The following is a 14,221-nucleotide window of genomic DNA, read 5'->3' on the forward strand; positions in this document are numbered from 1 at the left end:
AGTGCTCTTGCTTAGCAGCATTGTACAAGTTGAGAAGGGAAGACAGAAAAAAGACAGAATGGGCAAGGAATATGTGGACAGGAACAAGTGGAGAAGCCTGAGTGTAGGGAAGAGACTCCCCCAGCCTAGACAACCTCAACCTCTGAGGCTGTAGTTTTCTGTAAGCATTAATGCCTACACAATGAGTGCTGCCCTATGCTTTTCTGGGTCAGTTCACTTGAATCCACGCTGTCAACAGTTTGTGACAACGCAGGGAGATCTGACTGAGGTTGAAACCAACCCACCAAAATGTTAAGCTCTGAACATGATGCAGCTGTGCCACTGCACTTCTGTCTACATATACTCATCAGCTGTTTCCACTTGTTTGTACGACTCCTGGGAAGCAGGTAGTCTGCCTTGCAGCTGCGCAGCACTGAGGGGCACCTCCCATCCCCAACTCAACCTGCCACATTTATGGGTCCTGCATGGAGAAAAACCACATGAAAGAAGATGATGAATCTAGTGCAAGAATTCAGGAATTTGAAGTTTTGATGATCTGATCTCCCCATAATATATGGGAAATAAAAGGTCAGCAGTAGCTGCTGACGGTATTATAGCATGCTGGGAATAAAGCACTGCTGCTATCAATAGCTGTGCTTAGCTCACTGGAGATAGCAGACAAGCTGATCTCACCCAGACTGCATAACTTGGACTTTCGAGCTGCCAACTGTATGCATTTGCAGCCCATTTTTACTTTTTTTTTTTTCCCCCTAAAAGCAAGGAAACAGTATGCTCGAAAATATATAGGTTGAGGGCATCAATGCTGTTGCTGGAGCAGAACAATAACAACTTTGGCCATGATTTATATGGCTAATTTCAGGATAAAGACCCATCTATTTTTAAAAAGAGGAAAAGACCACAAAATTACCCAATTCTATATTCGTCAGTGATTACAGTTTATACTGCACAATGTTTCAACTCAGTAAGCATGCAAATAGAATATTTTATTAAAACAGACAAGAGGGATCTTTTCTTCTTTATGTGCCCTCTCCACTGCAATGGATTTTATCAGGTTGCAGTCTGATGTGATAGCTTTCTTCTCACCTGAAAGGCCTGTCAAATTTTAAGACAATTATTTCCTAAACCAAACACCTATTCCTCTATTTTAGTCTCTACTTCCACTTTATTGCTTGTTTGCTTTGTTTTAAGCCACAAAAATGATCTCTTGGTCATCTGAAAGCTTTCAAAGTAAAGAGTCCAGAGAAGAAACATCTATCATCCATATAAGATGGGATCTGGGATCTGATTCTGCAACAGCAGAAGCAACAGCAACTGAACCAGTTTTCTGCTGCATCTACTCAAAGCCAAGCCAGTACTTCACTCTACAGGAAGACACTTGATACGGAGATAAAGCACAGCTACATCCAACCCAAATATCACAGCCACTGCTCGCATTACCACTATTCCCAGTTACTTGTGGGTAAACTGAAGCACAGAAGAAATCCACAGATACAATAAATTCCAATCCTAGCTCTTCTCAGATGACGATGTTCAAGGCTGAAAGTTCTCCTGCCGCCTATAAAGGGCAGGGATCTTCTGAGGGACTCAGCATGGGGAAATGGATGACAGTGTCCACAGGGTGCTGCCTGCCTCGGCTCACATCATTTGTACCATGAAAATTAGCAAGCATTCAGGCATTTCAGAGAAATAGGAAGGGAGATGCTTCAAAAACTGAAGAAAGCATGCAATTACAAAGTGAATCTCTCTCTGAATATTTTACCCATAGCATCGCTGGTAAAGGTAAGCAAAGAGTCAACATTTTACTAACAAATGAGAAGGGATACATAAATAGGAGATAAGGCAGAGAGGATCTTAAGACAGCCATTCTGTTTTTGCAGACAACACAAAGCGGGGATCAGCACAGAGATTCAAGGAGATGCTGATCTGACTGTAGTATCTGATGAGGAAAAACTACTTCTAAGAGGCATTCTAAATAGACAGATGCAAGTGGACACAATGCTTTTGGCAAAGGTAGAGGAAAACCTTTTCATTCATCAAGATGCAGAAGGACAAGGCCTTACTAAAAAGGATTTCAGCTGTAGGGAAGGCTGAAGATCGAGCCTCAAGAGAAAATAAAGGGAAATAATAATTGGAAAAAGAAAATGTGTGACAAAGACTAGCAGTGAAACCCTAGACTTGTAGTCAGAATTGCAATACTTAAGCAAGGCTACCAACTTGCAACCTATCCCATGTATGGAGAAAGGGAGAATGGAAGGTGTATATAGTAATTTAATAATTAACCAATCCACATCATCCTTTTATATTTCAAATATTAGGTTCTTTTCCCACCGACCAGTTCATCAATTGCTTCTCTCCTCAAGCTTTAAGCTGTAAGGATATATACACACATACAGGCACACAAATACAGCATCAAATTCCACCAAACCAACACCATGAAGCACATACAGGAGCAGCACTTCTGCTTAAACACTGCACCCAATTCTGTTGCGTGGGCAGTGTTAGGAAATCAGGGCTCCTTTATCATTGGATCAATCACTGGAAATGTAGATGACATGAATTATCGTAACTGAAACTCCTCTGAACACCTAAGCAAGTCAACGCAGAGACAAGCCCACTTCCTAAAACTGCTCACTATACTCCTTAGTGAGTGAATCTTTTGTACTACTCACCTTTATTCCTGTGATGGCAACCAGGAACCTCCACATCCCCATGCCTTTTCTTTTTAAACACTGCTTAACATAGCTTTTCTCTTCCTTTATTAATTTTATTGCCCACGTGACAAACACACTATTCACAAGTTACAGTTTTTTGGTTTTTTTTTTTTTGTTTTTTTAAACCATGGACTCAGTGAAATTAGTAAACAAGATCAGTTGAAATTGATGGAGAAGAAAAAACTGCTTCTGTCATAACACATTAAACAGGAGAGTGCCTACTTTCATACTCACTATAGAGTAAAATAAACTAATTTCTTTGCTCTGAATTTTTAATTTTAGAAATAAAACCAGCTTTTAAGATCCCTCTTTTTTGGTTAATCTCGTATGGCATTTTTTCACTTGTATTTATTGCTGAAAGATCAATTAAAATTCTTCTGTGGGAAATCATTCCCATCAGTACAATTAGTCCACATAATTGCTCCCGCAACCACCATTAAATATCCATTTTACTTTTTATTTAGACAATTACTAAGCATCAAGAAGATGCTTGGTAATTGATGGTAAAGATGCTTTTACTTTTTACAAAAATCATCTTCTGCCTTCCTCCTATGCGCTCTTCCCTTCTACAAATACTGTTTTACCCTCAGCTATCTCAATCTCAAAAATGCACACATAGTCTTACGAAGCTTCCAGTTAACCCCTAATGTCCACTAATGCCTCTTTCCCCACCTAACTTGCTGAAGACAAGTGTGGTTTCAGTTTGGCATGAGTGTGGCCTGATAGATACAGACACACAATTTGTTTTCATCCCACGTGCCCCTACAGCTCCAAAAACCTCCATAGATTTATCTGTGCCTTATTCTCTCCTCTGCCTTTCAGGTGGAAAAGAATCTCAGCCACTGATTCATCAGGAAGAATTCTGCTTCATGGTGCTGTTACGTATCTATTTTAATCACTAGCTGATCCATTTGGAGCTAGTGCTCTCATCGTTCCCTAGAGCCTTTCACAGATAGCCCCTTTCATTCAAACGTTGCTAGTAGGTATTGTAATTCAATTCTATTCTTGCATGTAATTCACTAACCTTCAGCAAGATGCCTGTCAAGCAAGTCAATATTTTACACTCCAACTTGAATCCATTTTTTGCAGTGTATCAAAATGCAAATGTATTTTTTCCTCCTAAGAGTCAATTCTAAGTAGAACCAGTCTGGAAATCGGAACACCTAAAGAAAATGGCAAACTAGCTGTTGCAAGAATGCCATCAACATATCTCCCAAAGTCCAGAGATCGCAAGTGTCATCAGAACATCTAGTTACAAGCACATTAAAACTCCCTGAGGAGAAAGGAAATGCAGAGTTGGTTAAACATTTATAGGTACCTCTAAGTTTCAATTGCTGCACGCATAGCACAATGCAGTTTCCTCCTGAAGTGATACCCATTCTGCTTGCAAGACTTTGTACAAACACCAAAACCTATTTCATCCAAGTGAATAGAAGTCTCATCGTGCCTTTCCCGGTGACATCAAGAAATCCCCAAAACCATTAACAGAGATGCTTTACTCAACCTAGGAAAACATCAGCCCATGCACAGGGATCATAGCTGCAGCTATGGGAAACACGCACAGCCACTGTTCTACAGCACACCTCAGGTAAAACCAGTTGAAACTCCCAGTATGATTTTCTACTATTTATAAGCAATGCTGTAAATTTGAAAGAACAACTATCACCATGTTAACACGTTAACCTTGCTTCAAGACTCACAAAGCTACGGTTTGCCTGGTTGCCTTAGCTATCTCAATAAACACATTGTGCCTCTCGCTTTCATGAGCTTTTTTCTCTGATACACGGGCAAATTAAAAAGTCAAGCTGCAGGAAGGAGTTGACACTCAGGTATCATGATGCCTTCTGGGTGACTGCACATTTGAAAAGCCTTACTCAGAGACATTTTAACTGCGAAGATACTACACTGCCAAGAACAGCAGCCAACCTTGAGAAAGAAGAAGCTTAAAGGAAAGAAGAGACAATATCTCTTTGCTCAAAGATCCTTTCACCTACCTGCACAGCCAAAGGCTAGGTGGTATCTAGAAGAGGGGCTGAATTTGACACAACACACGTTTGCCTTGGCTTCGATGCTTGCTACGGAGTTGTCCAAATTGGTAGACCACAGCTTCACTAGAGGAACAGAAAAAGAATTAGTAAGCAAAAACACCCAACTTTATCTGAAAAGTATAGGATCTCATTCATTATTAAAACTATGAACAACCTCATTTGCCAAGCTGTTAACAATTAGAAATGATCAGATTCTAACTGATGGCTACTGAGCCCGATAACTTTCCCAGGTACATCAACACTCCACTCATCCCCACACGCTCAGGAGATGCTGAAGGCACACGTCCCACACAGGTGATGGGTGCAAACAGATGACTCACTGATATGTTATAATCTCAGCATTTAAGATCACTGGACTGCAGATCCATATAACCACGAGCAGGAATGTTTAAACCCCTTTTGTTCTTTGTTCCCTTGCTGAGATGTACAGAACTCCGTGCTCCAAGGCAGAACTGCTTTGCACTTAATAAATGCACCTAATTGTATGCTTAAACACAAGTGAGTAAGAACAACTTGTTTTATTCTCAAGAAACTGGCACAGACAGAAAAGAAATCAGTATGCTAGCTTCCTATGATGATATATTTCCTCGGTACAAAGAACTCTACTGTTTCTCAACACTGCTGTGTGAACACTGATTAAACTATGTTGTACAGAACAAGCTCTTCCCCAAAAGTACTACAGTGCTTCACAGGAAGATCAACAGAAAACACCAGTGGCTTTTCAAAATTTAGCTTTCTCGCTCTCCACAAAAACTTCAAGCATCGTTTAACGTTCAAGATGAAGTGATAGGTGCTCCCCACATGGTCAGTCCATAGAATGGTTTGAGTTTGAAGGTATCTTAAAGATCCTCTAGTTCCAATGCTCTGTCGTGGATAGGGCTGTCACTCATCAGATCAGGTTGCCCAGGGCTCCGTCCAACCTGGCCTGGAGCACCTCCAGGGATAGGGCACCCATAGCTTCTCTGGGCAGCCTGTAACAGCACCCCACCACCATCCTGTGAAGAATTTCTTTCTTGTCTCTAACCTCCACCTACCCTTTTTTAGTTTAAAGCTCATTAACCACTGTCTGATTCCTACACGCTCTTACAAAAAGTCCCTTCCTAGCTTTCCAGTGGGTCCCCCTTTATGTATTGGAAGGCCACAACGAGGTCACCCTGAAGCCTTCTCTTCTCCAAGCTAAACAAGCCCAACTCCCTCAACCGTTCTCCATAGGAAAGGTGCTCCAGCCCTCTGAGCATCTTTGTGACCCCTCTCTGGTCTTGCTCCAACAGCTCTGCAGCCTTCTTGTGCTGTACACAGTACTCCAGATGGAACAGGGCAGAGCAGAAGGGGACGGTCACCTCGCTCACACTGACTGATAACCGTGCTGCTTTTGGTGGAGTTGAAGATAGTTGGAAAACGTACACCACTGGCAAAGGTACAGATGCCCTGCACACAGCATACAAGCGTCAGCAAGGTTAATTGAAGTCTACAGCAGGTTGTGCTGTACGTGAGCATCACCAACTGTGTTCTGGGGCAGAGCAAGCTAAAGCCAAGAAGCTGAGCATGTAGGAGATACACAAAGGCTCAAACCCTGTAACAGCTCCAAGAGCTGGTTAGGCTTATTCAGATCTGTGGCCATCTCTGCCATCTTTTGATAGAAGGCTTGCTTTGGAGGTGAAGGAGTGAGTAAAAATGGCAAGGAAGAGTAGGAATCTTGTTTTCCACTGTAGTCAATAAAGCAGTGAAATAAGAAGTCTCATGTTGAGTCCCTTCCACTTGCAGAGCGCTCCTCTGCACTTTCTCCTGGTCATCCATTCCCTGGAGCTTTGAAGGAAAAGCAAGGCTTCAGTGTGGATTACTGGGGGTGTCTTAAGTCAAGGAGGAATGTTGGCAGGTTCTTTCCAATGCTCCTACTTTTTAATAGTACTGATATTAACAAAAAGCTGGCAATGTCTGAACATACCTTGGAGAACAGCTTCAGGAATAGAGGAAACATACAACTACTCAGAGCACACCAACACATCATTTTTAAATACAGCACTATGCTGGCATCTGACAGCTGCCTGGAACCATTACAAGGCAGCGTGAAGACAACACAAACACTGATGCATAGCAGATTTACATAAAGCCATTACGTAAAATTCAAGGAAAACAGCACCCACACTGTTGTTGGTTTTCAGAAGTAAATCTATCCTTATTTACCTGAGCTATAATATTCACCTTAAACATCTAGCCACATTTGTAAACATGGCTTAAGATGCTCCTTTTTCCCCAGATCAGACTGGAAGATATACCTCCTCCACTGTATTTCTCACTGAGGGACAGAAGGGAAGCACAAAGCAAGGAAAGATAATTTTGCACTGTAATATAACACTAGTATTTTGCTTTAATGAACAGACACCAAGATATATATACACTCTAAGTTGCAGTGGCAGTAGAGGACATCACATTTATGAATGTGACACTATAGGAAGCAAATAATGCTGTCACTGTAGAGGACGCTGTTGGCAGACACTGCTTAAACTTGAGGCATGCAGAGAAGTTAAGTGCTCTCACAATTTACAGCTACGTTGTTCCCAAATCCAGGAAAAAAAGCAAACAGACTCATCTTGAAGCCTTCCAGCTTCCACTGACATTTAAAGCAGCGTCCAAAGTAGCCTAGATCCTTCTTGAAACCATCTCTACTAAACAGCCTCAGGTCTCAGTTTTGATGCAGAAGTTACATGAGGGCTACGTTTCAGCTTCAGCTTTTTTTCATTCAAGTCTTCAGGTCACATTGCATAGCCATTTGTCTAGAGAAGAGTCAACCTGTGTGCTCAAAGCCATCATAATATTCGTTACAACTGACAGATGCAGATTAGAGTCTGCAGCAATTTCTGTGATCTGGCTGCTGTGGGATATAGTAGGCTTCAATTATATCTTAGTCAGTGCTATAAAAAAGGATATATGCAACGTGTAACACCACATAATGAAACTTGTCAAGTCCTACCTGCAACTGTCCATTATTTTTTCATAAAGAACTGACAGTTTAATAAAGCATAATTCGTAAGAGTTTATTTACTGTAGCTTTCAGCGCTGAGGTCGAGGCAGTAATTATACAATACACAGATGTCTTTATCACTTAGAATTGTGTGAATGAGGCAAACAACCATCTGAGATTGGCTAGTTCTACCACACAAGTTCTCAAAGCACGTTTCCTAGTATTGCTGCTACTGACAGATGCAGTTCTAAGTGGCCAAGTGTCCACTCCTCACCGCACAAGAAAGAAGATGCTCTGGAACAGCCTTCTCCACTTTAAATGCTTAAGTCTTTTTAAGATTCTTTTTATTCAGGACCAAATTTATAAATTAATCTTCTGTAGACCAAACACTGACTAATAAAGGATGTGGAAGCCTGCACTGCAATAGCCGAAGGGGCTGACATATGAAATCAGCAGACTGATGGTAAGGTCAGGAGCATGATATAAACTCCTGATTGTTACCAGGCAATGTCTCCTTGCACGTGGAAAGTTTAAGACTGTCAGTCAGGTATCTGGGTTGCCACTTTACCTATCAGCATCATCTTGACCTTTTGAGGCACTCCCAGTTGAATAGAATGGCCCTCAAAGCTCCAGGAAGTTATTGAACTGCTATTAGCCAGGAAAACGAACAAGCTCAAAGTTCAGCCTGATATTTGAAGAGCTGTAAACACCTAAAACTCCAGTGAGAGTCAGTAGAAGCTGAAGGAGCTAACAATCATTAAAAATGAAGCACCAAACAAACCTCTGATATCCTCACCACAGCTGGAAACATGCTCTGACCTGCAGTTGTCAGTACACTTCCACGAGGCCAACTGAGTGAACCTATCTGCCATCACAGGTACTATGAGAAACAGCTGCAGGATTGGCATCCATGGCCTCACTTACCAAGGAAATAATTTTCTCTTGTATGTAATAAAACCAATGCTTGCTTTCCCCCACTGCCACGAAGCAATGAAAAGTAACCTTTCACCACAGCTCAGAACCCTCACAGCTGACTCTGTTCTGCTCCAGCTCTCCATTTTGATCTGGAAATAGTGAAGGGACTTCAGCTAAGAAAGGACATAAAGCCAACTCTCCTTCTGTAGTTTAGCTAGTCAGTTTTGCTAGCATCTCTACAAGCATCAGAGAGCTTCAAAAAGATCAGGACAGGGAATACAGACTTGATTGCTCCAGAACTGCCTCAGTGAAGATTTAAATTCTCCCTGCGTGGCAACAGGTAATATTTTGCTCTCACTATCTCATTTGCTAACTTCATTCCGGCCGCTGAACTACATTCTCAGCCCAGAACTCATAGTAATGCTGGGTTAAGGAAGAGCTGCAAGTCTGCACTAGCTCCAGCACTACCCAGCACTTCAATATCGTCTGCATGCTGTCACAAAATTAAATTCTCTCTACTCAAAGAGCAGAACTTCACCTTTTCCTACTTACATGAGAACCATAGCTCCTGCCATTATTATGCGAATAAAAGAGCTGAAATTAAGGCCATGCAGTTTCCCTAGGCTGCTTGTATCACCAGTAAACACTAATTTTGCTGACTACCATCTAGGTGGCATGCACCTTTGGGTCTCTATAGACATACTCAACTACCTTTGCCCCTTTAAGAGGGAAGTGCACAACAACCATACACAAAATGGTGCTTTCATGCACACGGTAGCTATTTTGAGTGCATTAATGCTTTCTTCGCTCTCATTACCTACTATTGAAGTACAAAGATCTTCCACAAATAAGCATCCTGGATTATGTTCATCTAACGAAGAAGCTGATGCAGGACCCAAGACCCGAGGAGGTTGTTTCTTATTGTATCAGAAGCATTTTATCCTTTGTGACACTTCATTCATTAGCATCCTCTTTGCTGCGTCTGAGCCCTGGCAGAGACAGTTGTGAAGCACCGACGACAGGATTATTAATCTAAAATCTCCTTTCCCAATATATACCTACTGAGGATACAGAGCGCTTTCAAAATTAGCCTCCAACTTGAAAAGACTCAGAAGAGACAGCCTGATACACAGGCAAGCAGGAAGAACTGGCTAAGCTGTCACTTTTTTGCTGGCTTGTCCTGAATGCTTGACAGAAAAATTTTACACCCATGCTTTCTAGAGAAACACGGAGAGATTAGTTCCAATTGTTCTGGTCACACCAATATCTATCAAGACTGAAATTTCTTGTTAGAGAGCCCAGTGTGGCCTCACAAAAGCAGATAAGAAAAAAGAGCCCAGGAAGAGTATGCAGCTCTTGTATTTCCCACCAGATGCTGCACCTGGCCAAATATGTCCTTAATGCACATCCACAGCTGGCCAGGACAACATTAAGCACTTATTAAGTAAGAAGAAAGACAAAATTATGCAAATTTATGAGTGAAGACAATTCATAGGTGTTACCATTTCCTCAAATTTAACCCTTTTTATGTGAAACGAAAGTTGGACACCGATGACAGTTCCACTTGGATGTTTGCTACTATTGCTTTGTACCTGAAAGACTTAAAAGCGGTGCTTATTTCTAACACTCACACAGGGCTCCATTTATTTGCTTGTTTTGTATGCAAATCACAGGCAAAATGTGGTGGAGGTAAAAGATAAAATGTTCCAGGCCAGTTCTATTCTCTAAAAAACCTCACCAACATACCTTTAAAAGACCTTTGAGGATTGAAATGCCATTTATGTGGATCTGCAGACTTTATTACAATAATTTCTAAGTAAACATCACTCTTAAAAACTATTACTGAAGAAGTGAACTGTCAAGCTAGAGACAAAAGCTCTGCCTGCAGCTGGCTTTCCACAACTGGACAACTTGTTAGCATGCTAATAAATGCGTGTCTACCTGGCAGATAAGCTTCTTCAAATGCACAGCATGAGTGGGGAGCAAAGTGATAGAAAGGCAGATAATTTACAAGGTGAACGTTCACACTGCATTTAGGCACACACAAAACACTCTTGGCTATCAATAGTAAGGGGGAAAGTGTAAAAAAAATATATTAAAAAGCACCTTATATACAAAATAATCATTAAAGCTACATTTTCTAAATGAAATTGCCAATGACATGAACAGCATTAAATGCATTTGACGAACATTAACACAGCCTTCTTCTGAAACAGTATTTAAAAGCATTTTAGAGGTTTTCAAGGTTTAATTGCTGTGCAAAATTTATCATTTCAAAGCAAGTCATGAACAGCTCTGACCAGGGCTCTGTTAGCCCATCTAGCAGAGTTCATCTCCACAAAAGGAAATTATTAAACAACTCTAAAGCTCTTTTTGCTTGATAAGCAATTTGTTATTGTAAACACATTACAGATAAAATCTTTTTCATTAGGGATGAAGTATGTTACATGTGTTACACATTCCTCGGTGCTATCCCTCTTCTTTAGATGTTTCCTGTCTCTTAGAAGAGGAATGTTTACCTGCCAGGTAGGTTGGGAAAGAGCTGCCTTAAGGGTTCTCCAAAATCTCTTTGACAAATGGATCTTTGAGTATGGAAGGTTGAGAGTTGCTCCCAATGATCCCATTGAGTCCACTGCCCAACCTCATTAAGCTCTGAAAAAAACACCCTACATGTTGTGAAAGAGAGATGCTTCTTGTCGTGCAGGACATTTAATGTTCAGAACTACAGGTAAAAATGCCTGCTGCTGTTCAGTGTCTGCTTTTTGCCTGACAACCTACTTTTCTGCAACATAAATACATGCTGTTCTTTTGAAAGGCCCCGAGGCTTTAACTCAACAAGCTTAACTAATATTAAAACACACCTAATTTTCTTTAGTGCTCTGGAAGATGCTGGCTAGAGAGTATGTTACCCCAAAACTGAACGTCACACCAAGAAATCTTAATCCCCAAAAAGGCTCTCACTCTGAGTTCTGAACAGTTCGGTGGTATCTTGACATGTCACCACACCAACAACAATGCTGCAGGCAGCTGAGGAATCAGCTATTTGAATTATCACATTTCTGTTCCTCACAGGGAGTGCAGAAAGTGTAAGTCTTCTGCACAGAGACAGGGGGAAAAAAAAAACAACAATACCTTTTGCATCATCAGAGCCTGAAGCTAATAGCTTTGGGTCCATCAAGTTGAAGTCAACACTCCAGCACCTTTTCTCATGCTCCTGTTTAGAGAAAGAAGGCAAATATTTCAAGGCAGTGAGGTGTAATCTGATCAAACAGTGAAAGAAAAATGCATGCTGTTTGCTATAAATTGTCAGGCTATTCCTGGGCCTTCTGGTGGTTTCTCAAAAACTTTTCTCCCCATCAGATTAATGCTTGTAGTATGCTAAACATGGCTTGAAAGAAGCCAGCAGCATAAAAGCAATTTTAAGAACTAAAACTGATTTTTTTTCAATTTGATTTTTAAATTTGAAGCAATTATGAGTTCAAGAAATATAGGTTAAAGATCTATTTTTCCAGGATGATTTGGCTGTTTTTCCAATGTGTGCTGCTAATTATTCTAACAAAATACAGCTTTGTCTCCCAGTACTGATTAAGATGTCTGTCTAAAGCCACTTAGAACATCTTGTACCAGAAAGTCCTGGAAGCCTTCATCTTCATATTGAATTATTAAACAGCACTTCTGGTGTCTAATCCTGTGTTTCTCCACTCAAACATACACTTCCAAGCCTGCACACAAAACACAGAAGGGCTGTATTTGTTATGCTGACATCTCGTGTGGAATCAAAAGCACTGCGCTGAATGAAACCTGAAATTCGGTCAAACCCTTTGTTTAAAGCCTTTAAACAAGATGATAACATGAAAAGCTCGCCAGGACAAAGTCACTAAAGGATTTCTAATACACGTGAGGCAGATGTCAGTGTGTGTGCCTTTATCTTTGTAAATCTAAATCAAAAATTCAAGTGATCCGATAGGAAGCAAAATTAGTTTGTTTTAACACAAGCAACAGCTGGGTCCTCTCCAGGCTCATTACTTAGTCTCAAAGAAATGCAAAAAATATATGGGAGGAAAACAGACAAGATTTTGTCCGGCATCATTTCTTTTTAGTTGACATATGTACAGGATTAATGAAAACAAACACTGTAAATGACTAAAACAATGAAAAAAGCAAACAAAGCTTTAAGGAGGAATTAAAACTTATGTAGAACTGTCAAGAAAGAAGAACTGAAGGCTTGCCTGCACAGACCAGTTTCAATGCAGGGTTCTACCTACACACCACGCTGCAGCACTTCCAACCTCACAACACCAGGCCACCTTTACTTCCAACCTCCTCGTTCTGACCGCAAGGCTCTCAGATCCATTCAATGAAAACAAAGTACCACAAAGTTATCACAAAATAGGTCTTACTCTTGAGCTCAGTCCACATATGCACACACTGCTCTGCTGAGCACCGGACCCTACTGGGAAGCCTTCTGCCTACAGTTCCATTCTCCTAGGCTTGCTACATAAGCCTGCATTTTGCTCTTCTGCTTTACAAACACTCGTAACAGTAATCACTGCAGGATTTCACAAAAGGCTTTTGACAAAGACAGACTTGGAGCGGGTATGGAGAGAGCCAGACAAAGGTTTCTAAAGAAGGGTGAGACAAATAAGTTCCAGGAACTCATTTCTCCCTGTGCAAACTCCCTACCTAGAAGCAGCAGCAAGACTGGTGGCAAGAAAACATCAACTGCCTCATGACTGTGACGAGACAGAGCTGCCTCACTCAGAGGACTACAGCTCAATAACATTGCATGGATAAGACATCTGTCAAACAGAAGCTGCATCTACTTCACCTACTGCTGGACTAAAAGCAGCATCTCAATCTGAACACTGCTCCCTCGACACAGTCTGTAGTGCAGAGAAGTGTTGCTTGCTGATTACACGTTACCTGGTAGACCTTGGATCTTTGTCCCGTGAACCCATCCCACAGGATGACTGTGCCTTCATAGTCGCTGCTGGCTAGCAGGTTCTTGTGGTAACTACTCCAGCTGATACAGCTTTAAAAGAAGAAAATAAAGAGCCGGGTCAGATTTTCATTAAGTCATACCTTGCAATACGTCAGGTGATTAGACTTTAAAAAGCATGCAACCCTTGATCTTGAAGGTCTTTTTCAACCTAGATGATTCTGTGATTCATTCAGTCCATGCCACTGAAACACTTGAGAAAGGACAAAACCAAAACCCACCAGAAACAACAAACCTTCCTCCACAAGCTAAAAGAAAAACTTTACATAGGAGTGAGTGACAGAGTGACATCACTGAAGCAAGCAAGCAAAGCTCTAGGATTTGAGTTAGTTATTTTCTGGATACGTTCATCTCTAATATAGCTATTGTTCCGGCTTTAATTCCTCAAGAAGTCTCACAGAGAGGTTTTTTCGTGTTTGATGACCTAATCTCTTGCCAATAGCTACTACTTTATTATTACGACAAAGATAACTACTAAGAAAAGCTATATGTGCAAAGCACAGGCCAGCATAGAAGGCAAAACAGTCTTGCTCCCTGGCACATATATAGTTCTGGATACATGCATCTACTTACATAAGCCTGTAAC

General features: G+C 41.1%; 1 protein-coding gene across 3 annotated transcripts in view; it reads right to left on the bottom strand.

Annotated features, from left to right (window-relative positions):
* Positions 1–14,221, bottom strand: part of COP1 (COP1 E3 ubiquitin ligase) — a 128,297-nt gene that overhangs the window by 50,143 nt on the left and 63,933 nt on the right. For 2 of the 3 annotated variants that reach the window (XM_085232296.1, XM_085232295.1), the window contains exons 13-15: positions 13,560–13,668; positions 11,769–11,850; positions 4,706–4,822 (exon numbers count right to left, since the gene is read on the bottom strand). In XM_085232296.1, coding sequence (XP_085088422.1) covers positions 4,706–4,822; positions 11,769–11,850; positions 13,560–13,668 — 308 coding nt within the window. The remainder of the gene's footprint in view (positions 1–4,705; positions 4,823–11,768; positions 11,851–13,559; positions 13,669–14,221) is intronic. The other variant, XM_085232297.1, reaches the window with a different exon arrangement.

The sequence above is a fragment of the Meleagris gallopavo genome, chromosome 10 (genome assembly GCF_905368555.1).
Source record: "Meleagris gallopavo chromosome 10, MGAL_WU_HG_1.1, whole genome shotgun sequence".
In the NCBI taxonomy this organism is placed as follows: domain Eukaryota; kingdom Metazoa; phylum Chordata; class Aves; order Galliformes; family Phasianidae; genus Meleagris; species Meleagris gallopavo.